The 24330-nt window shown below is 38.0% G+C and overlaps 1 protein-coding gene across 1 annotated transcript in view; it reads left to right on the forward strand.

Moving 5' to 3' along the window:
* The window catches only part of CRTC3 (CREB regulated transcription coactivator 3), an 82868-nt gene that overhangs the window by 46894 nt on the left and 11644 nt on the right, over nt 1-24330 (forward strand). Inside the window, exons 4-9 of the mRNA XM_072628493.1 lie at nt 1387-1448; nt 2492-2554; nt 3489-3589; nt 13388-13423; nt 15617-15702; nt 18310-18359. Coding sequence (XP_072484594.1) covers nt 1387-1448; nt 2492-2554; nt 3489-3589; nt 13388-13423; nt 15617-15702; nt 18310-18359 — 398 coding nt within the window. The remainder of the gene's footprint in view (nt 1-1386; nt 1449-2491; nt 2555-3488; nt 3590-13387; nt 13424-15616; nt 15703-18309; nt 18360-24330) is intronic.

The raw sequence follows: 24330 nt of genomic DNA on the forward strand, positions 1-24330 counted from the left end.
GCAAGGCTTGCCATGACACTTAAGGTACCAGTGTAGGAACAACATGTATTATCCAGAACAGTAAGAAGGAAAGAATGGGAGAAGTGTTATAGATATCCATGGTAGCTTTATTTATGATAACAAATAACTGTAAACAACACATATACCGTAAAGTGGAGAGAACATTACATTTGGCATTGCAGAACTTGAGTTCAGAACCCACCCCAGAACTATATAGTAAATGGTAGAGCTTTATTGCTCTGTAAGAAATAAATATTAAAAATATCAAAAAAAATATGGAAGGGCTCCCATGAAGTGACTCACAGTGAAGAAAGCAGAATCAGACCAAGGATATACACACTAAAATATAACTGTATAAAAAATAGCAACAAAATTTTTTAAAAATTTAAGAGAAAGAAACCATCAGGTGACAAAGTAAATGGGGTGTTTTTGTTACTATTATATTCAAGTTAATATATACTTTTAAAAATAAGTTGTTAATAGTTTAGAGTTGATGGCTTTATCATAGGATCATTGGTCTAGGGTTGAAAGTGACCTCATAGATGCTCTCATTTTCCAGTTGAGGAATATGAGACCTTGAAAGGTTAAATGCCTTTTCCTAAGTCACACAGGTAATAAACATCAGAGGAAAGATTGGAATCCAGGCTTTCTAACTTAAGGACAGTGATCTCAGTTTTTATTTTGTTTGGTTTTTTGTGGCTAGTAATTTGATTTAGAAAAAAAAATCTCTGTACACACAAACCCATACACAAAGTTAGGATTGAGAATGAATAGGAAGAGAAGCTTTTACCAAATTTGGTGACCTCTGCTTTGATAAGAAATTTTGTTAGTATATTTTTACTTATTAAAGCCATGCAACAGTGGTTCCTTGCCTGGTTATGCAACATTTTGGGCTATCTTCAGTTATATAAAAAATTATTGTTAATTTCCCTCTTTCCACCCTCCTCCCCCAATTTTTTTGCACATATTAAATTTCTTTAAAACATGGCATGTATATATGACTTTTGAACTGAGAGAAGATGTCATAGAATCAAATTTACAACCACCCCCCCGCCAATGATGTCAGTCCTGTCATCATCTGCATAAGATGAAGGGCTTTGCCCTGTACCTCAACTGAAAGACTTTTTTGTTTGGTATTTTATTTTTGTTTGTGTCAAAGTACAGTAAGAAATTCAAGAAGCTACAGGAAAACTAGGGTTGGGGGCATGTAAAGAGAGGTCCCGGACTTCTAAAAGGCCAGCAGGGTGCAGGAAGGCCTAGAGGGGGATGGCAGAGAGGTGGCAGATCTCTTTGCACCTGACTCCTGAGTAACCCCAGCCCCTACATTGTGCTCTTGCTGTCGCAGGTGGGGGTTTTCCCCTGCATTTCCTTCACTCACAGTTCCACTTTGATAGCAGTTCTTATGGAGCCAGTTACCCTGCCCAGCCTGGGGATGAAAGTTGGACAAGGTAAGCAAGATGCATTATTTAAGCAGGGGTGACATAGAGTATTTGCACCCATATTGTCCTTTTGGAATGATACATATTTCTAGTGGAAAAAGTCTAGAAATTTTTGTTGTTGCAAAACTGTTTTGGAGGGAACAGTGTTGAACAGGGTGTGTCTAGACCTGTGACTTCATCATCTTTGGGAACTCCAGAAGAACAATTTCAGACAGCTGCAAAGTTTATTGAATTTTTCTTGGGCAGTCATAGGGTTGTAAATCCTTTTGGTATAAAGATATATGGAACCACAGGCTTAAAATTCAATTTTATGACGTGCAAGTTATTTTGTAACTTTGTTGCTGAAAGAGGAAAAGTTAAAGTCTTCTTCCCCAGGAAGCCCAAGTGTAATGATGCGAGGCCCCAGCAAGGTCAGCCTAGGGCTTTCTGAGTCTATTTCAGTCACTCAACAAACAATACCACAGTGTAGTAGGTGCTAGGGGGACAGATAGAAAAGGAGACAATTCAGGTCTCAGGAGTTAACATTTCTTTGTACAGCTAAGTTTATATCAAGTGAGGATGCCTCATGCTTTCCAGCTGAACTGTCAATTGGAGAGCCATTACCATTACGGGTCTACTAGCCTCCATTACTTGATCCCTTGAATGGGACCTTTTGCATTCAAATAGCCAAGAATTGTTTTTGTACAATTAGGGCACAAAAGTGGTAGTTAATGCCTTTGTGTTAAGATCCACTCCTCGTTTTTGGTCTGTGGTCAGTTGGTCATTAAACAAATAAGAAAGCTCCAAATACAAATGTATTTGGAGAATTCCTTCAAAAGAAAGAAGATGCTTAGTACCTTTATTTTAATGTACCAATTTACCATATAGATCCACTGGAAGTCCTTTATTTTACAGATGGGGGAATTGAGGATCAGAAGTTCTTTGAGGGTTCTAGAGGGATTCATCTAGGGTTTCAGGGAATAGAACCCAGGTCTCCAGGGTGCTTCCCACCTTATACAGTCTCTCATGTGATGGAGCATCTCTTCACTTTTTGCTTCTTTTGATTTTCAAAGGCAGCAGCCTCCTTGGAAGGAAGAGAAACAGCCTGGATTTAGGCTGACATCTGCACTTAACAGGTGAAGTATTTCTTTCCCACTAAATCTTTCTTACAGAAAAATGACAGCAACAGGAGAAGCTAACTCAGATGGACTCTCTTTGTATGATTTAAGTGCTGGGACATTCTTTTACTCCTGTTAAAGTTTTACTTCTCTCATGAATATTACTGTTCACTTACTTGACTGATTGGGCAAAGGATGTCAGATTTGCACTAGTGGGTCTCAGCATGAAACATGGCCCAGACAAAGACAAAAGCAGAGCTTGATGGTGCCAAGTCAGTACGAACCTGTAGTCTAGACTGGCCTGGAGAGATGAATTTAGAATGAAGTTCAGGCCTTGCAGTGTTTTGGAGGTCAAAGCAACACATGACAGATATGGCAAGGATTGTCCTCAAGAATGTTGGAAATGGGCTACTGATGTCCTGAATGGGAATAAGTAATCTCAAATGGGAAGAGTCTAGTGCCAGGAACAGAATTTTCAGTGCTTTATGGGCTAGAGAAGACCAGGAAGGAGTCATAGCACTAGGCCTTACGTTGACTAGTCCTAGGGAGCAGACAGAGATTTGTGAAGTATCCAGACATCTTTCTGAGTTCTTCCTCAGTGAAGGAGGCAGGGTTATCTTGGCTTTCGAACCTTTGAAGCAGACCTCTCAAAGCTTATATTACAGAATTGGAGAACTTTTTTAAAATAGTTAGGGAATCTCATAGAAGGAGGGTTGTGTTTTAGGGCAGTAGATCTTTTTCCAGATCAACCATAGAGAGGTGGAGCTGCCTGTAAAGTACAAAGAAAATCTATAGAAGGAAATGAAACCCTCATTTGCTTGCTTCTGGTTTTTCATGCTTACTGGGAATGCTTCTTATTTCTATAAAGGAGATAGTAAGGCCATGTTACCTAAGGGTTTTGATCCTGAGATTCATAATCAATCTCCCCCCACCCCCCATCCCCTTCTCTTAGGACCAATTCAGACTCTGCTCTTCACACCAGCGCCTTAAGCACCAAGCCACAGGACCCCTATGGAGAAGGTGACCAGTCTTCCTGGCCTGCCCAGTGCATGGGTAAGATAGGGTACCAATAACAGTAGTGTTCTCTTTTTTGGTCCGTTGGATTTTGGAAATGATTCTTATGTGAGAAAAAAGATAAGGGCTAGAAGTATTAAAGACATGAGCTCATTTAGCCAGCTTTCCACCAAACTCCTAAGGTAGGTAAAAGGGTTTGTATGCTCTCAGTGTATCTAGGAGAGAGTTTATAGTATTTATATATTATTCCTGACTATACTGGAACCAGGAATATGTAATCATGCTTTCTAATTTCTTAAGCACTCACTAAATATTGACAGGTACACATGCTGTGTGTGATACCAGGCGAACTGTAAAGGAGGAATTCCATTTCCACCTGTCAGGAGCTTATAATATGTAATAGTCCCAGATGATGTGTACTTGTGGAATCCTGCTAGCCGACTGATTGATTATATGCCTAAAATCAGAAAAATAATAAAAATCTTCAGGACTTTCAGGTTTGAGTTGAAAAAAAAATTCTTCCAACTCTGAACTAATTCTTCTGTCTTTCTCTGCTTTTAAAACTCCAGAGTTCTAACTTGTTCTCACATTGACTTCTTTTGATGTGGACTAATTAATTAATTTTTAGAAAGCAAATTTCTTGAGTGCTTACTGTGTGCCAAACATTGTGCTGAGCACTGGGTATACAAGTACAAAAAAGCAAAGGTTCCAGTTCTCAAAGAGTTCACACTCTAATTGGGAGAGACAACACATAAAAGAACTTTTGGCTTCAGGCAGATGGTGAGACCTAGAAGTGTAAGGGTGTAGTATAGCATTGAGGGAGATGGGAAGGCCTACAGGTTCTTAGGTTATTTAAGTAATGAATATGATAGTTCTAGGAAATAGCCAGGCACATGGGAAGGCCTGGTCTTCTCCCATCTTACCAGAAGAAATGGAGCAGCTAACCTCCATCTCATTCACATCTTATGAGCATTGGAGCCCAGGCTGGGAAAGAGGCAAGGGGGCAGAGTGCCTCTGGGGGAGGTATTCTTCCTAGCTGGACCAGAGGATGGGGGACAGCTAGAGGAAAAAGGTACTGCTCCTCTCCCTGGTTGTGGCACCTCTTTTCTGCTCAGCTGTTGCTGGCCTTGAGTAAGTATAAGTTGAACAAATGAGTGAGTGAAGGAATACCTCTAATTTGTAATAATCATAACAAAAAAATTTATGCTTCCCTTAATGATAGCTCTCCTTTAGAGTGTAATGGATCTTAGAATTTAGGCCTAGTGCAGATGGGTTTGTTTCCACATATATAAATCCACGAGGGCAAAGTTAGGTTGATTGTATTAGAATTTCTAAGAGAGACTTTGTGGCATGTTGTGGGAGATGGAGAGATGAGAGGAAGTAGATGAAGAAGGGGACTTAGGGAAATAGAATCACAAACAGAAGAGAGACCGTTACATGTCACTGAGGGCATGCAGAGTTAGAGAGTAGCTTACTTAGTCTCACCTGAACCCAAGACTGAAGCACTGACAGACAGTGCCCTAACAGCCAGAATAAGTACTTTAATTCCTCTCCTAGCCAGTTCTAATAGCTCTTTCTTATCTGATACAGAAAATTTTGAGTTTTTAAAAAAGGAATGAAGGATGAAGTGAGAACAGGAGAATCAATGGGAACATGAGTAGGGAACATGTTTCTGAACATTAGAAACAAAGAAGGGAAGAAAAAGTCAGTAGCTAAAAAAGAGGTCGAATGAGATGATGGGCTTTTGAAACAAGGAGGTTTTGACACACTGAAGCAGGAGAAAGTAGCTGCCAAGAGATTGATATTGATTTTATCTCTCTAGCAGCACTTTACAGTGGAAAAAACAGTGGATTTGAAGTAAGAAACCCTAGTATGAATCCACGATCTGCCATCTGATACAGTCTTGTGACCTTGGGCAAATCACTGTTTTAGGGCCCCACTTTCCTCATCTATAAGACTACACTTGGGTAGCCTGGGGTCTTCTAGCTCAAAAATTTCCAATAGTCCTAGCATCTTTGCCACATATCCTCTCCCTTCCTTTGCTTCTGTCCTAGTTCAGGCTCTTCTTAGCTCTTTGGATGATCATAATACTAATATAACTTATAATAATAACAGCAAAAATGCTTCATATACATGTTCATATAACCCACAGCAATCTTGTAGGGTGTGTCCCACTACCTGCAATAATAGTAGATGTTTATTTAGTGCTTTAGGTTTCAAAGTGTTGTACATAACATCTCATTTGAACCACAGAACAACCCTGTGAGGTTGGTGCTTTTGATCTCCATGTTACAGATGAGGAAACTGAGGCTCAAAAGAGTTAAGTCACCCGCTCATGGCCATACACCAACTTAGTGTCAGAAGTGGGATTTGAACTCAGCCTCTCCTAACCCCAAATCCTGCAGTCTTTCCACTTTACCACAAGGTGTTGTTATTATTGCAGTGTTAACTGAGTCTTTCCACTTTACATGTCCCCCTTCACATCCTCACAGGGCACTGTTGCCAAGTCTGTCTTCCTATTGCATAGCCTTGATCGTATTTCTACTTTAAAGCTGCAAATGGCTTCCTGTTATCATTTTCATTGGCATTCGTGGTCTGTTCCTGACCTAGCTTTCTAATCTTGTCTTCCATTGCTTTCCTTACATAGCTGTCCTACACTCCAGCCTAGATCATGTGCTGTTCTTCAGACCTGTACTCCTTCCTCTGAACTCTTAAGGCATTTGCTTTGGACCTTTCTAATGGTACTCTTCGCATTATTTTAATCCTCTTTGTATGTGTACTGTCTTCCCTACTCTCTGTAGTGGAGAGGGTACTTAGCATAGTGCCTGGCCTGTAGTAGGTAAAAAAAATGCTTATTGTATTAAGTTGAATATGAAAATATACCTTAAATTTGAATCCTAGCTTCAGCTCACAAACTTTATAATCACAGGTCACTTTATATCTCTAGACCTCAGTTTCCTTATTTGTAAATTGAGGATGTTCTGTTAAGCTCCTTCTGGTTACAAATCTTAGGACTATAAACTCAAGGGCACAAGCCTTTTCTAGTCATTTTGTATTCTCAGTGCCTTGTATGCAGTAGGTATTCCATTACTGTTGAATGAATAAATACGGAATTGAGACTAATGATGAAGAAGGAAATGAGTATGGTAGAGGCAAGAAATTTTAATAAGTGGGAAGGAATAAGAATTGCAGAAGCATAGAAGAGTCCAGACATCAAACTAATTAGACTGATCAATGAAAGATTACAATAAAGTAATTTTAGCAGGTCTACTTTGTTTATTTTTTTCTTAAATCATCAATTATACATTATTACCCTCCTAAATTTGCAAGGGCAGAAAGGTAGTCATACTGTAAGCAGGTCCTTTGGCTGTCTGCTTTTCGGCATAAAATAATGTTTCCTTGCAGTTAAACCATAAATCAAAAATGCATCCAAATATGGGTTTGTGTTTACATGGGAAAGCTATTTGTGTTTTAAAAATCCAAGTCTCCAAGGATGAGAATTATTTCTGGAGACTTAGATTTGCTGGTAGGAGCTATTTTAAAGAGTTTCATGTATTTTCCCCCTGTAATTCATTAAAGCTTTTCATTTTCCTTCCTTTGGAATTTATAAATATCAACTGGCTTTGCAAAAAAAGGTATTTCTAATCATAGATTTTACCAAATAAGGTAAAAATGAAAAAAAGATGATGGGAAAGTATAACTTAAGTCTAGGATGAAGCACTCTAGTAGTGGTGATAACAGCTATGCTTTCCCTGGGAATTTTTACTGGATATAGTGATTGCACCCTAGGGTTCTCACTAATTTTCTTAGTTGTGAGCAAACAACTATGTTGCATGATCTACAAACTATGTAAGCTAAGAATAAGTGAACATAACCTAATCTGATACATGTTTAATTGGATGCATAATGATGATTGTCCTCTGTGATAATGACATTAATACTAGTTTACAGAAATGACTGTAATTGCTTCAAGTATTATTTTGTTAAAATCAAACCATCCTCTGCACTTTGCCTTAAGTTTTTAATTTCCCAGTCTATACAAATGGTGGCAGTGCCAAAATTTCCCCATGCCATGTAGAGTTTCTTCGCCATGTAGAGTTTCTTCTTACTTTCTCTCCCCCGCCCCCCCACAAGATCTGGTTCCAAGTTTCAAGCTGTTACCCTTTACCCATGACTAAGACTCCTAAAGTTTTCCACCTGCTACCAGTCATCGACCACTTCTCATAGATAATGGAGGAAGTATCTGGCTCAGGCTTTGGGTTCAGAGTTCCATCTAGAAAAAGCCAGTGACATCCTTCCTCTCACTTCTAACCAGCTCTCGGGGCCCAAACTGGCTGGATTGTAGCCACTTTTCTAGTTAGGGGGATGGGAGAGATCTCATGGATTCCAAGATAAACTAAAAAGAACTCAAGTTGAAGTGATGTCTAAAATTCCCTGGATGGAGCACAAATTAGAGATCAAGCTTAAAATGCAAGGAACCACAGTGAATGATACTTTTTCAATCAATAGTCATCGTTAAACATTTATCATGCACCTAATATGTACCAGGCACTGTGGGATATAGATTGGTTGGTTGTTGTCCTTCGGTCTTGAAGAGGACCAAAATGACATCACCATGATAAAGTCAAGTTTCAATATGTCTGACCAATATGAGCTCAGAATGCTCTACCACAGGATGGGCATAGATAGTCCATGTGAATATTTGGGGTTCATTTCCTAAATTTGCTCATTCTACGTTTCCTTTGTGCTGTCTCAATTCTGCTTTGGTTATAGAGCACAGCACCTTCTCTGATGTGGGCACACCATGCTGAGCAGTCCTGTGTCAGTGTCTCCCATGTCGCACAGTCAAATCCAGAGTTCTTGTGAGAGAGGAATACAGATACAGAAAAAGAAAGACAATCCCTGCCTTCAAGGAACTCACAATCTAATCATGGAAGACAACACACAAAGGGAATTAATTGCAGAGTGGTGGAGGGAGGAGGTACTTGACTTGGGGACATAGTGGCAAGTCCCAAAGCCAGTGCAGCTAGGTGAGCAATGAGGAGAAGTTAGTGCTGATCTCCCTCCATAAAGGGCCTCACCATCTCATCAGAGGGGCAGAAGGAGGTGATCCGGTGGAGTCCCAAGGCTGATGAGATTTTATAGAATGCTGAGGTTATCCCAGGATGAGGCAGTCTGAGAAGCCCCAAATTGGTGCAGCGAGATGAAGAATTAAAAAATCTCACATTGACATGAAAGCGACTGATAATAGTGTTTGAAATAATACCTGTAAAAAAAAAAAAGCACCTACTACAATGCCTGACATGTATATTAGGTGTTACATAAATGCTTATTCACAGAAAGGAGACTAGGCCTAAAAAATGTGAAGGGGTACCATCAGTAAGGATACTGAATTATGATTTCCCTAAATTTCATCTGTATTCATATGATGAGCAAATAAGATGAAATGGAGGGAAAATGTAAAGTTTTGCCTTAGGTTAAAAAATCAACTATATAAATAAGCACACTATGTGAGAAGTTGGTAAGATAACCATTTAGGTGAGAAAGATCTTGGGATTTTAGTGGCTTACAGGTTCAATTTAGTCTGCAGTGTGGTTTAACATTCAAAATTTCTAATGCAATCTTAGACTGCATTAGTAATAATTAACATTATAATATCTAGCATAATGTAGCACTTTCAGGTTTGCAAACTGCTTTACAAATATCTCATTTGATCCTGCTGTTAATAGCTCTATTTCACAGATGAGGAAACTGAGAGAAGCTAAGTGACTTACCCAGGATCAAACAGCTAGGTAGTAAAAACTTCAGACCCAGAAAATCTGAGTTCAGTGGAGGTATCCTAGGTAGCTGGAAATAGAGGGCATTGGCTTAGTAAATTCTCTGTTCTGGACAGCTCTAGAATTCAAAAGGCAAGTCATGATGGGCGATAGAGCAGTCATTGAAGCTAGAGGAGTAACCAAGATAGCCACAGGAGAACGTGTAGTGGGAAAAGAGAAGAGGAGCCAGCACAGGCCTTTTAAGAACACTCACACTAAGAAGCGGGAGGATGGAGAGGGATTGGAACAGAACTAGGAGAGTGGCACGGCTTTGAGGGGAGCCAGAGGGTCTGCTGATCAGCAGCATTACAGAAACAAGTTACTGAAAGGATGATGGGAAATGGAGCATTAGCTAAAAGGGAAGACTTTTTTAGGAATGATAAGAGCCTGAGCATATTTGTAGGCAGATAGCAAGGGACCCAGGGGAGGGGAGAGATTGAGATCCCAGGACTGCCTGAGTTAGAGCTGAACCTGTGAGATGAATTCCTGGGCATGGGAAGTAATCAAACAGAAGCTGGAAGACTACTTCTTATGGGTGTTGGAGAAAGGATTCATGATTCAAATAGGGACTGAGCTAAACAATCTTTAAGGTTCCTTCCAACTCTGAAATTCAATAATGCCAATTTGTCCTCATAGCACACACACAATGAGCATGAAATAGGTGTATAGACTTTTGAATTAACCAAAGAAAATGAAGAGTTTTTTAGGCACCCAAGAGTCTCAACAGAAAATGTAATTAAGGTAATAAGTGAATAAGTTAATGATAAAAAGGTTATTATGGTAAAGAACTTTTAGCAAGGTGATAAGGTAGAAGATAAATCCACCAAAAAAACCCTACATTTTTACATATCACTAACAAACCAGAAGACAGTTTTTTAGAGAAACACCACTTAAAATACCAAGAAAATGCCAAAATAAAATAGTTTGGACCTTAATTTACTAAGGTATAGGTAAATATGTATAAAAGAAACTTCAGAACAGACTTGACAGAAATAAAGAAATAAACATTTGAAGGACTATCCACTACTCACAGATAGGCTGTTAGGATATTTTAAATGTCAATGCTTCGCAGGTTACTCTGCAGATTCTGTGTAATTAATACCAGTCAAAATAGAAACAAATTTTATTTCGTAGAACTAGATACAACAATAGTAATAATTGGTATGGAATAACAAATAGGCAAGAATGTCAAAGGAAAATGCAAAAAAAAGATGAAATAAGACTTAATTGATCAGTGTTCAAATTATGCTATAGAGTAGTAATAAAAAATCTGGTTTTGAAATTTTTTAAAACAGGAAAATAGATCGGTGGAACTAAGTAAAGAACTTAGTAATAGAATCCAAAAATACATATAATAAATGGAAGAAATTATTGAGAAAATAGATTTGATTATATGAAAATATATAGTTTATGTGACAAGAGGCAATATATCCACCATACAAAGAAAAGAAACAGACTGAGAATACAATCTCTGATGTTAAATAAAATCTGATAAAAATCTGAGATCTATAATCTTTAAGGAACTGAATCAAATTTATAAGAGCAATAGTAATTCTGTAGTTCATATCAGAGGATTAAAAAATTCTTGAAGGAAATATAATTCAGTAATCACTGAAAAATTGTTTAAATTCTCTGATTATTAGAGAAATGCAAATCAGAACAACTTTGATTTACTGTATTGACTGGTCAGAAGTAGTTAAAAACTATAAAATACTCTGTAGTTCATAAGTAGGTTAGTCTCTAGGGCAACACGCACCATTAAATTGTTGGTGAAGCTGTGAATTGGTGGGATCTTCTTAAAGAGAAATCTGGTGTCATATAATAAGCATTATCAAACCAATCATTATCTTTGACCTAAGGACTTCCACTGTTAAAACTGTACTATGAAGATGATAATATTTTTGAAGTTTTATTGACGACTTTTATTTTTATGTCATAGTGCTTTCCAAGTATATTCTTCCCCATTCCCAGCGAGCCTTCCATTGTAACAGATTTTTTAAAAGAAAGAAAAAACAGTAACAATAACAACAAAACTAACCACACATATGTCGCATTATAGACCCCTAGTTCTTCAATTCTCCATGAGAAAAGAGAGATCTCTTTTCTCCTTTCTTCTCTGGGATCAAGCTTAGTCGTAATTACATATCATTTACTATTGTTTTACTGTTCTTTCCATTTTCATTGTCATAGTCATTATGTATTTTGTTTTCATTGTTCTGCTTAGTTCATTGTGCATTAATTCATATATATCTCATCTTTTTCTGAATTCCTCATATGTGTTGTTCCTTAAAGAACATAATGATATTTCTTTCATGTACCATTAAACTCATATACTACAATTTGTTTAATTGTTCCTTAGTTTGTGGATATATATCTGCTTTTTTCCCATTTCTTTGTTACCACAAAAAATTCTTCTCTAAGTATCTAGGTAAATATGAAACTTGTTTTACATCTTTGACCACCAGTTTCATATTTACTTGGAGATGGTACATCTTGTACCATTTTATATACATAAAGGGTAAGGCCATTTTACGAGCTTTTTATAGTATAATTCCAAATTGCTTTTCAGAATCATCGAACTTCTTCATCATCCCACCGGCAGCATATTAGTGTATCTGTATTTCTGCAGCCCTTTCAAAACAGACGATTACTGACTTTTTAATAGTTATTTGCAGTTACCTTTCATGTGATTATGAGCAGCCTGCGTTGCTTCTCTTTAACTGATTATTTATATTCTTTAATGGAGCTATTAGGGAATGACTTTTAGTCTTAGATATTTGTGATATTTATCTAAATATTTTGGTTAACAGTGCCTGGCACATAGTAGGTATCTAACAAATTGCTATCAGAACCTTGCCAGTAATGTTTGATGAAAAGGTTTTCCTCCCATTTGACGAGTTCTCTTCTTATCCTAGCTGTATTGATTTTATTTGTGCACAAGTTTTCAATTTCATTTCATTAAAGTTGTCCATTTTATCTTTTGTGGTTGCTTCTTTTCCTTATTTGGTTAAGAATTCTTTCCCTAGCCGAAGTTGTTAAGGATACTGCTCTCCATCTTCATCTTTTCTTAAGGTAGAACATTTTATATTTATTAAGTAAATATTTGGAACTCAGCTGTGGTAAATGGTGTAAAATGCTGATATGAACTTCCCATTTTTTTGCCATTATTCTCTCACATTCATATTTTTAAAAAAATATTTTCCTTAGTTACTGATTTTGTGAGTATTCTGTTCAAAATAAAATGTCCTGTCTGCAGAAAAGTGCTTCTAGTGTTTCCATTTGTAAGTGAAGAATTAAAAATGACACGTGTGTGTGTGTGCATGTGCATGTCCAGCAATTGGAGAATGGCTTAATAAATGTAATTTGTTAATAATATTCCTAAATCATCAAATAATACAAACATTAAAATATTTTAAAATTTTAAAAAGTCTTTCACAAAATAATTCAGAAAGCAAAGTTATAAAAGTGACATATTGACTAAGGCCATATAAAAGCAGCAAGAACATTTTTATAAGTTTAAAACTTGAAAAGAGATAAAGGAACATAGAGCAAACATATTGTTACTCTTACTTGTTAAATTCAGGAATCATTAAGTGCCTACTATGTGCCAGTTTCAGATTTTATTTGGGGTTCTATTCCTCATTTTTGTTTGTTTTTTAATTATTTGTATTTATTATTGGTGCTATTCTTGTTTCTTATACAACATTTTTGAGTGTTCCAGCCTGTACTTCTATACTTCTGAGACCCCAATATATAGTTTCAGACATTATGAAAAATAGTTTCACTTGTAGCAAAATGTCACACCAAAACAACTTTCAGGGATGTGAGAAACAGCTAGTAATCAGAATTTAGTCCAAATAATTATTTTTAGTTTTTCCCTAGACTGCTAAAATGCTAAAAATCATTCTTCAGTTTGGGGGTCAAGGGCATTTAGCATAAATACCTCAAATTGAGGAGTTTGCTAACGTATGAATGAAGAATAAATACTTCACAGTATTGTTTCTCTTTTCTGTTCTAATAGGTTTCTGTGATGGTGAGAATGATGGATTTGGAGAAGGTATGACTGATTATCATTCACTTCACTTTTTTTGTCACATCAATTCAGAATGATATATGGGCACTTACTTACCAATACTAAACAGACCCCTCCCTCATCCTAAGTCTCATCACCAAGTCTTCTCTTATTTCCAGCAGCTGCTTAGAATTTTGCTTGTGGCTAAACATCCCACTTTACTGAGACCATTCCCTTATCAGTATTTAAGAACTGAAATTTGTAATTAGGCCTCACGCTGTATTTGGTTAACATTTGCACAAGGGTCCTTAAGTCCTTGCTAATATTAGTAATTGATACAGCTTCCTTTAATTTTATGCAGGGTTCTCCTGTTCAGTTAGTTAATAAGTGTTTGTTAAGTGCCCACTATGTGCAGGCACTGTGCTAAACGCTGGGGATACAAAGAAAGGCAGAAGCTGCTCCTGCCTTTTAGGAGCACACAGTTTTACAGGGGAGGCAAACTGCAAGCAACTGTGTCCAGACAAAATCTAGACAGAATAAATCAGAGATAATATTAGAGGAAAGGCACTGACCATGGGGCAGACCAGGAAAAATGTCTTGAAGAAAGTGAGAATTTGGTTGGGATTCAAAGGAAGCCAGCGAAGGTAGAGGCAGAGATGAGGAGGGAAAGAATTCCAGGCTTATGGGCTGACCAGTAAAGATACACAGTTAGAGGATAGAGTACATTCTGTAAAGCAGCAAAGAAGCCAGTGTCACTGGATCAAAGAGTCCATGGGGGTGAGTCAGGTATAGGAAGACTGGGAAGGTCAAAGAGGGCCGGGTTATTAAAGGTTTTGAAAAACAAAATATTTGATCCTAGAGGGGATAGGAAGCCATTGGAGTTGATTGAATGTAGGGAGGAGACATGTTAGGAAGAAATCAGTTTGTCAGCTAAATAGAGGATTGACTGGAATGAGGAAAGACTTGAGGCAGGGATACCAACCTGCAGCTTGTTTCAGCAGTCCAGGTGTGAAGTGATGAGGGCCCGTACTAGGGTGGTGACAGTCTCAGAGGAAGGTAAAATGGGACCGGTCTTGGAAACAGATTAGATATGGGGGGAAGGAGGAGTTGAAGATAACACCTAGCTTATGAGCTTGGGGAGGACATGTTGAGTTTAAAGATGTCTCTGGGATATCCAGTTCAAGATGTCCAATAGGTAGTAAAGAAATAGGAGACTGAAAATCAGGAGAGAGGTTGGGGTTAAATAATTAGATTTGAGAATCATCACCATAGAGGTGAAAATTAAATCCATGGGAACTGATGAGGTCACCAAGTGAAACAGTATAGAGGGAGAAAAGAAGAGAGTCTAAGACAGAGCCCTGAAGGACACTCCCAGTTAAGGGGTGTGACTTGGATGAAGATCCAGCAAAGAAAACTGAGAGTAGTGGATGAAGAGGCATGAAGAAGAATCTGCCCAGGAGAAAAGAGTGTTGCAGAGGGGTCAAGGAAGGTTGAGAAAAGACTATTCCTTTTGGCAATTAAGATGTCATTGGTAACTAGAGAAATGAGGTCCAAAGCCAGACTGTAAAGAGTTCTATCTCTTTTTACCAGAATGCAGCACAATTTGGAATTTATATGGACTAGTCTATCAATAACATTTAATTCAATGAATATTTACTGAGTGCCTGCCTTGCATAAAACACCAGTTTAGTCACTTCCCTATCAAAGTTAACATCAGTGTTCAGGGGCCTAACTTTGCAACTTATTTCAGAGATTCAACACCTTAATTCATAATAGAAATAAGTGATTTGCAAAAGATTTTATGGGTTCCTTATGGACTCAAAACAAAAAAGTGTTTGATTTCCTGATTTTAAAATTAACCACACAATAATTTCACATATATTGTAGGTACCCCTAGAGAAATTTTGGAACCTTAAGATCATAAGATTTTAGAGTAAGAAGAAACCTACCCTAAAATGATAATTTATGTCAATATTCTTTATTGAACTAAAAGAAAGACATCATCATCTCAATCACAAAATGCGTCTGATGTTTAGAATTCATCCCAGTAAAGTAAGAATTGATTATTCCCTTGAAAGTGCGACTCCAGACAGTTTAACCCAGCCATTTGCTTCGCACTTGGTGCTTGCTTGTGCCCCAGAGTGATTGGCCAAGTGTGCATAGGTAATAGGACTGTTACAGCAGAGGTGGAATAGCTTCTCTTCTGATCCAGCCAATGTTGTGTTTATGTTGCTTCAGTTATTCCTTTTCCCAGCCCTGTGAAAGAGGAGAATCTGCTGAACGTTCCCAAGCCACTGCCAAAACAACTGTGGGAAGCCAAGAAGGTGGGTGAGCCATAGGCAGCCTTGGGGTTTTCTGTGGCTGAGTGTGTCTGGTATGGGAGACTTGTCCCATGCAGGATATTCCCAGAGAGCCAACTGGAAGATGGCAAGAAGAGACCAGAGGACTGATCGAGAGAAGGATGTGGGAAAGAACACCCTGAAGCTCATGTTACCCTCTGCTCCTGGATGATTGAAATAGCACTACCTCCTCAGGGGAGCTGCTGATTATAAATTATCCATGTACTCATGGGAGAGCCTCCAAAACCTATCCTAGCAAGTCTTTGATCCAAGCCATTTAATGAAAAACTTTGAAACAGATTTTCCTGTTTTATAAACAAGATTTAGAGGCAGCATAGTACAAGCTGGCCTCTGAGGCAGAGCGACCTGGATTGAAATCCCACCTCTGGCTGTTATTATGTATGTATGTATGTATGTATGTATATATGTATGTATGTACATACATAATTTTTTTTATAGTTATAATTACAAACAAGGCATTTAAACCCACAGTGCCTCAGATCGCTCTCCAAACCTGTGAGTTGCAGATCAGTAACTCATTTGCTTTTGTGGAAAAAGTTTCCCTATAATTGCTCACATTGATGACATCACAAATCTTTTTAATTAAGTTAATGTGACAAGCTGTTTCACATTATCAGAATACTTTTAAAAGAAACCTGAGTATTGAGAGTCACAAATTCATCAGAAACTCTGGTTTAAAGGTCAAGTAAATTGCCTGAGTTCACTGGCTATTTTGACAGATTTATTTGATTTCCATGAGCTTTTGTCTATTCTGATCTTCAAACAACTCTGTATCTCTGATAAAAAACAACCTGGTGGATAACCAGCCTACCTCCAAAGAGGATGGTGATTAGCCTAAGCAAAGACTCCACAACACTTAGCTCTCTATTTCTTCTTATAGCACCAGCAGTGAGACTGTAAAGTAAATGTTTATCCCTCTCTCCCTTCCTTGATTAACCTAAAAATTGTAATTGCTTACATTACCTGCGTTCTGTTTGCTTTTTCACTCTTTTTTCCTTCCTTCTACTTTGTCTACCTGTATCTTTGGCATTATAGTATTTTAGAAATGGTCATTTTAAAAAGTATTTTTATAATAGGAGAATTATTGGTAGAGCATCCTGTGTCCTTTGAAGGAAGAGTACTCCAGAATTAATCACCAAGCATTTATTGAGCCTACTGTAGGATTTGCCATACTAATGTATGTTAGAGAATGCTAGTTCTTTTAAAGCTGTGAGCGCCATAGATGCTTCCAACAGACTTATGGGCTTCATTTAAGTGATGGCATACCTATCATCACTACCTGAAGAGAAGACAGCGTGCCTGTGCCTCCCTGACTTCTGGCAATGTTGTCAGTCACCCCTGTCCTTGGGGAAAATGACTGGGTGAGGAAAAATGAAGTTGTATGTAGATCTGTGTGAATTCATCGGGGGGCTGTTCTTTGTACTAATACAGATAGCAGTTCATCTTGTGTGATTCTTACTCATATATTTCTGAAATCTTTCCCCAAAAGATCTGCGCAATGTCCTGGAAGCCTTTCTCTGGTAAATTTTTAATTTCTAGAACTTTAATGACTATTTCATGAATATCCGTGTCCATCTGTTATTATTCTTGACTCTCACCATATGACTGACCCATCCTTTCATATGGTCACGTAGGTCTTTTATCCCACTTTTCTTGCACACGAGTCTGATGGCCCCATGATTCATTGATGTGAATATTGCCACCACCAGGGTAGACCATAGCCCCTCCACACCTTCTCATCCTGTGCTATCTGTCTTCATCCCCCCATAAGCCCCTCATAGAGTTTCTAGTTTACATATTTTGAATTTTTATTCCATTGTTCTCTGTGTCCAAAAAAAAAAAATCACCACCTAATATCATTCTTTTGGTGATAAGCCTCTCACATGAAATTAGACTGGACCTTTCATTGCAGATAAAGACTGTTGCTGGACTCATACTTGCAGCCTTTTTGATTTGGCAGAACCTGCCAGAGCTTTTAATCTTCTGACTTGACCTTGGAGAGTTAAAGTTCATCTCAGTTCCTTAATTAAGCATCAGTAATATTTTTCTTTGGATTCATTGTGCCTGACAAAATATTTTCAAGATTGGGAGTTTTTAGGGACTTTTTTCAATAATTTGGCCATTTTCTTCCAACATTATTGAGTTGCTCGTGCTTCCCATTTCTTTGCCTACTCTGTTTTCCTATCTTGCCTTCTCTACAGCTATCCTTTATTATTATGTCCACTTTTTAATCTTGTCCTGTTGTCCCCCTAACTCAGTTTGAAAAATGTTTATTTAAACAGTTTTGAGGTCTTTGAAGCATCGTATTCCCCAAGAAAAGATTTTAAAATGTAGCAGGAGCCCCTTCTTCAAAGAAGTTAATGTGTATCTTCTGCGTGCTTATCTATTTCAAACATTAAAATCTATTTGCAAAAACCTCAGTGGTGGCTTGTAGGGGCTAACTTCTATGTGCTAAAACTTATTTGGGTTGAAGGATGCTGTTTTTTAGTTCCCAGAATAGATAAGAAGGCATATTTCTTGTTAACTTGATGTCATGGCATGTAATCCCAGTTTCCTGTGTCTCTCTCCTAGATTCAGTCCCTTTCAGCTCGCCCTCGATCCTGTGATGTGGGAGGTGTCAAGTAAGTAGCATCATGCCACTGTTCCTCTCTCAGGAATTATCCTGAGGTGTTTTGCTTCAGAAGAAAGTCCTAAGTGGATAGAGGACATGATTTGGAACTTTGGGAAGTTTGATGCCTGTTCTATTCAGTCATTCAAAGGATGCTGAGTTCAAATGTACCAAGGCTGCTTTTCTGGCAAACTGTAGCACTTTAGATACTACATTTAAAAAGATAGTTTGAAGTATCTGTGGGAAAATGAGTGTTATTTGCTTGTTTCTTCTCACTGTGGCATGAAACTGCTCTCTCATTTGCCATTGACTTTTCTAGCCAAATGTCCTTGATCTCCCTATGGCATTAAATGCTTGACAACCCATTTCTTCAGGGAGATCTCTTGATGGTTTCTGTAGCACAGCATGCTACCAGTTTTTTTCCTCTTTGAAGGCAGCCCATTCCATTTGGGTACTCCCTTTTCCTCTTAGACCCTTCAAGTCCTTTGGATTGTTCCTTTACTTTTAGTATCTTTTAGTATCTGTTTCTCTTTATTCCCAAAGAACCATCCCAGGCCTTATCCATTTTTACCTGGATCACTTCAGTCTGTTCTGAGTTATAGCCTACTTTAGTCCATACTGCATACTACCACAATATTTCTTTCTTTTTTTTTGCAGCCAGGGTTAAGTGGCTTGCCCAAGGTTAAGTGTCAGAAGCTAGATTTGAACTCAGGTCGTCTTGACTCCAGGGCCAGTGTTCTGTCCACTGCACCATCTAGCTACCCCCAATATTTGTCTTTCTGAAAAGCATAAAGTGGCTTAATAGGTGAAATCCCACCTTCACAGCCTAGCAACCCAACCCCTCCATGACCTGTCCTCCTCACTGTATGTATCAATCAGTAAATTAGTAAACATTTATTAAGTGACCCCTATGTTCCAGGCACTGGGCTAAGTGCTAGAGATACAAAAAGAGGCAAAAGATTGTCCCTACTCTCAAGAAGTTTATAATATAATAGGGTAAATAGCCAGCAAACAAAAATATTCAGAGAACTACATAAAAGATAAAGAAGAGCTTAACAGAGGGAAGGCACTAGGATTAAGAGAGGTTAAAAAGGTTTCCTGTTGGAGGTAGAATTTTAGTTGGAACTTAAAGGAAACTAGGAAGGACAGTAGTCAGAGCTGAAGAGGGAGAGTGTTCTAGGCCTGGGGAATAGCCAGAGAGAGTGTTTTGTTCTTGGAACATCCTGGAGGTCAATGTCACTGGTGTAAGAGGACTGCAAAGGTCAAAGGGGAGTAAATTATGAAGGGCTTTGAATGCCACACAGAGCATTTTGTATTTGTTTCTGAAGGCCTTTGAAGTTTATTAAGCAGGGGAATTATGTCATTAGATCTGCACTTTAGGAAAATTGCTTTAGTGGCTGAGTGAAGGATGGATTGAAGTGGGGAGATAGTTGAGGCAGGTAGACATTAGCAGGCTATTGCAATAATTGAGGTTTGAGATAATTGAGTACCTGTACCAGAGTGGTGACAGTGTCAGAGGAAAAAAGGAGGTATATTCAGAAAGATGCTGCAGAGAGGAAATCAGCAGACTTTGGCAACAAGATTGGATATGGAGGATGAGAGATAGTGAGGGCTCCTAGTTTGGGAGGAAGGTTTAGGGGAAAGATAAAAGAGTTCCATGAGTTTAAGAGGTCTACTGGACATCCAGTTTGAGATGTCCGAAAGTTGGTTGAAGATGTGAGATTGAAGGTGAGCAGAGAGTTTGCGGCAGGATAAACAAATTGGAAAATCATCAGCATAGATCTTTAAATCCATGGGAGCTGATTAAGTCACTGAGTGAAGTGGTATAGAATGAGAAGAGAAGAGGGCCCAGGACACATTCCTGTGGGAAATCTACAGTTAGTGATCTGGAGGATGATCTGACATAAGAGACAAGAAGAAGTCAGACAGGTAGGAGGAGAACCAGGAGAGAGTGGTGCCATGAACCTCGAGAGAGAAGAGAGTATCAAAGAGGAGAGTGATTGACAGTGTCAGAAGCTGCAGAGATGCCAAGGAGAATGAGTGAGAAAAGGCCACTGGATTTGGTCACTTACATGATCATTAGTAATTGATCACTCATTACTTCCTAATACAGACCATTTGTTGGAGGAACTGCAGACTGCACTTATACCCTCTCCCTACCACCATGTTTTCACTCGAACACTATTCTGAAAAGAGTGTTATCCCTTTTCTGCAGAAAACAAAAAAAATTACATCAAATCCTAACTCCTTCCCTGATTACTAAGTGGCACCCTGAGGACTGTGTCTCTCTTTTCTATGTGTTGCTGGACTGTAATCCTAAAATACTTAATTAAACATACTTTTATGTGTGAAACAACTCAGACATCTTCCTAAATGGATTATAAACTCTTTGAGAACTGGGACTGATCCTGACATTTCTTTTGTGTATCCAGATGATAATATTGGCATATAATTAGTACTGATATTTAACAGGGAAGGAAGGAGAGGGAATACCTTAATAAATTCTAAACATGTAATGGTCTATCTTTTACTGAACCTGATGTACCCCAAAGGTGTCAGAGGTCAGTACTCTCAGGATCTGTAGGCATCAGCCAATGGAGCATTTAAAAGAGCTGAATTCTACAAAAGATACAGTTTTTTTCTTGAGAGAAGTATTTAGTAGGAACCATCAGGTAAGTATAGCATAGGGGAGAGTCTTAGCTAAGTGACAATCAAAGAAATTCACTGTCAGAAGATATTAACTCAGCACTTGGACCATCCGAGGGCATTCTTGGGTCATTAACAACATATTTCTGAAAGGCGTTGCTGATCTTAACCTTGACACAAGACTTGGACTTGCCAGTTTCTGAATCCTAGTCCTAATTTTCCAGAATGAAACACCCCATCCAGTAGTTGGAGAATCAGTTCCAGAGAGTTTGAAGCACAGTTGAAGGAACAGACACACTGTTTAGACCTAAATGCAGAGATAGTTGATTGAGCCTGGAAGCAGCTTCACAGGGAGTGACCCCTGGATGCACAGAAGAGAGCCAGGACTGACTTGGACTTGTAAACAGCAGACCCTGGGGTAGCTGTGCTCACAGAGATTGTGAGGACACCCCAGGAAACTGAAGGACTTGAGAGCCTGAGGAGGCTTCTCCATTCTAATTCTGAAAAGGCCATTCTCATGGAGAATTTATGAAAACCCCAGTTAAATCCTTGAATTACTTACTTTTCAAGACAGCAAGAAGCAGAGATATTGCATTCTAGGAAACTGGACATCAAACATGGATGTCATGATTTTAGTCTTGGCTTTATCACTACTTCTGTGAATTTGGACAAATCATTCCATTTTTCTAGGTTTCATTTTCTTCACCTGTAAATTAAGGAGTTTAGATCAGATAAACTTTATGAACTTTTAAAGACCTTTTATTCTTCTTCCATTTTCTTTATTTAAAATTGCGATTTATGATGATAATATTTTTATTATGAATTTGACAAAGATCTGTAGACATAAATGTTTTCACATACAAAGAATAGAAAAAGTATATAGTACATCTATAAAATGTATATAAATCTACATAAAACAACAAGCCTTACACATAGATTTATTTTTAAGTTTACATTAAATTTAGAACAGGATACCATTATCAATAACAAAGAAATGAAGAAAAATCTTCCTGCCAGAAGAATAGCCTCTCTACCACTAATTGCAGAGAAATTGGGCAGCTATGATGGTCTCTTCTGCTCCGGCCTCCAAAAGAGAAGAGGAGTAGGCTAGGAAGAGCATAGCCTCAAAGCTTCTGACCACCTAACAAAGAAGAAAATAGGAGAATAGTCCAGAGGTTTCTGTTCTCCTGCCACACCTGCTTCTAATCATGTCCCTTGGTAAGACCCATACCTGCTCCACAGCACCTCCTTTGAGTTAGGGAAGGCAGTTCCTCTATTCCAAGTTTTGAAAGATAGGAAAGTATACCATCTTTTTCACAAGAGTCAGTTGTGAATCAGGGGAGTACTTCCCCATAATTAACGGAAAGGCCCTTCTGAATCTATGACCCAGTCACAGAATCACTGAATTTCAAAGTTGCAAGAAGTTTTAGTGCTCATTTAGTCCAATGCAAACCTGAAAAAATTCCTACTATAACATATTTGACAAGTGAACATTCAATCTTCAGTTGACCAGGGAAGGGGAATCTGGTACTTCCTGAAACAACTGTTTCGCCTTTAGTTGTTAGGCTGTTTCCCCTAATTTCAAGGCAGAGTAATTTTTACCCATTCTTCATTTGTTCTTCCTTCTGGAACTCAGAACAAAATTCAGTGGACGGCTTTCAAATACTTGAAGACATCCCATTGGTCTTCTCCAGATTAAGTACAGTAGTCCTTTTAATCCTCATGTGGTATGAATTCAAAGCATTTTTCCATCCTGGGGGCCCTTCTCCAGGTGCTCTAGCTTTCTTCGTCAAATCTGGTACCCAGTCTTTCTTACCTCTTCATGCCTGGAAGCTTCTTCTCAATTGACTGAAATATCACATTGGTTTCCTTAGCTGACATATCACACTATTGACTCTTGTTGAACTTTCAGCCCAATAAACCTTCTTTCTAACTATGTCTCCTCCGTCATGTACTTGTGAAGTAAGTAAACCTAAGGGTGAGGTTTTACATTTATCCTTTTTAAAATTTCCCTCACTAGATTTGCCCCAAAATTCTTGCCTTTTAGGCTCTTTTAAAATTGTATTATCTAGTGTATTAGTTATCCCTCATAGCTTTGTGTCATCTGTAAATTTGAAAGCATGCCTTTTATACCTTTTACCCAAGTCATTGATAAAAATGTTAACTAGAAAAAAGCCAGTCACCAGGCTGTTAAGAACCACTTTTTGAGTTCAGTCATTCAACCACTTTTGACTTCGTCTAATAATATATAATTGTAAAGGCTGTATCTCTATATTTTGTTAAAAAATTTTTTTCCTTTTATTTTAAAGACATAATTCAAAAACTTCTATGTATGTTTTTCAGTCTATGCCAAAGTGTAAAATTAATCTCACCACCATAAAATGGATTGTTTTAAAAATTAACTATTTTTAAATTGAATTTTTTATTTGTCATGTAACAGGCATTGATTTTTCTCTGCCTCAAACTTCCCCCAGACCCACTTAAAAAGGAAAAATGTATTAAATATACATTTAGGGGGAAAGCAACATTGTTCACCATCAGTCCTTTGGCATTGTAGTTGTTCGTTGGGGTTGATCAGAGTTCTTAAGTCTTTCGAAGCAGTTCGTTTTTTACAGTGTTGTTTTTATTGAATAAATTGTCCTCCTGGTCCTTTTTACTTTACTCAGCATCAGTTCTTGCAAGTCTTCCTGGGCTTTTCTGAAACTAAGTCTAGTAGTGGTATAGCTGGGGTCAAAAGGTATGCAGCATTTTAATAACTTTGGGGGCATAGTTCCAAATGGCTTTTCACAATAGCTGGACCAATTTACACCTCCCCCAACAGTGCAGTAGTAATCTGTTTACCTGAAGCTTCTCTAGCAAATGTCATTTTCCTTTTTTTTTCAGCTTTGCAGATCTGTGATATGAAACCACAGAATTGCTTTAAAGTGCAGGAATCTAATTTTAGTGATTTAGAGCATTTTTTTCAATTGATAGCTTGGGTTTCTTCCCTAGAAAGCTCCTTTTTCGTATCCCTTGACCATTTATCAAAGGAGAATGACTCTTACTCTTATAAATTTGTATCTGTTTGTTATAGAACTTGGAAAATACCTTGTCAAAAAAACTTACTGCAAAGATTTTTCCCAGTTAACTGTGTCCCTTCTGTAGCAAAACTGTTTTTGTCTGTGCAAAAACTTTAATTTTACATAATCAAAATTGTCTTTTTTATCTTCTGCAATAATCTCTACCCCTTCATTTGGCTATGAATTCTTCCTCTATCTGTGGAACTATAAGGAATTTTCTTCCTTGCTTCTCTAATTTGTTTATATTGTGACTTTTTACATAAGTCCTGTATTCATTTG

The sequence above is a fragment of the Notamacropus eugenii genome, chromosome 1 (assembly GCF_028372415.1).
Source record: "Notamacropus eugenii isolate mMacEug1 chromosome 1, mMacEug1.pri_v2, whole genome shotgun sequence".
Lineage (NCBI taxonomy): Eukaryota > Metazoa > Chordata > Mammalia > Diprotodontia > Macropodidae > Notamacropus > Notamacropus eugenii.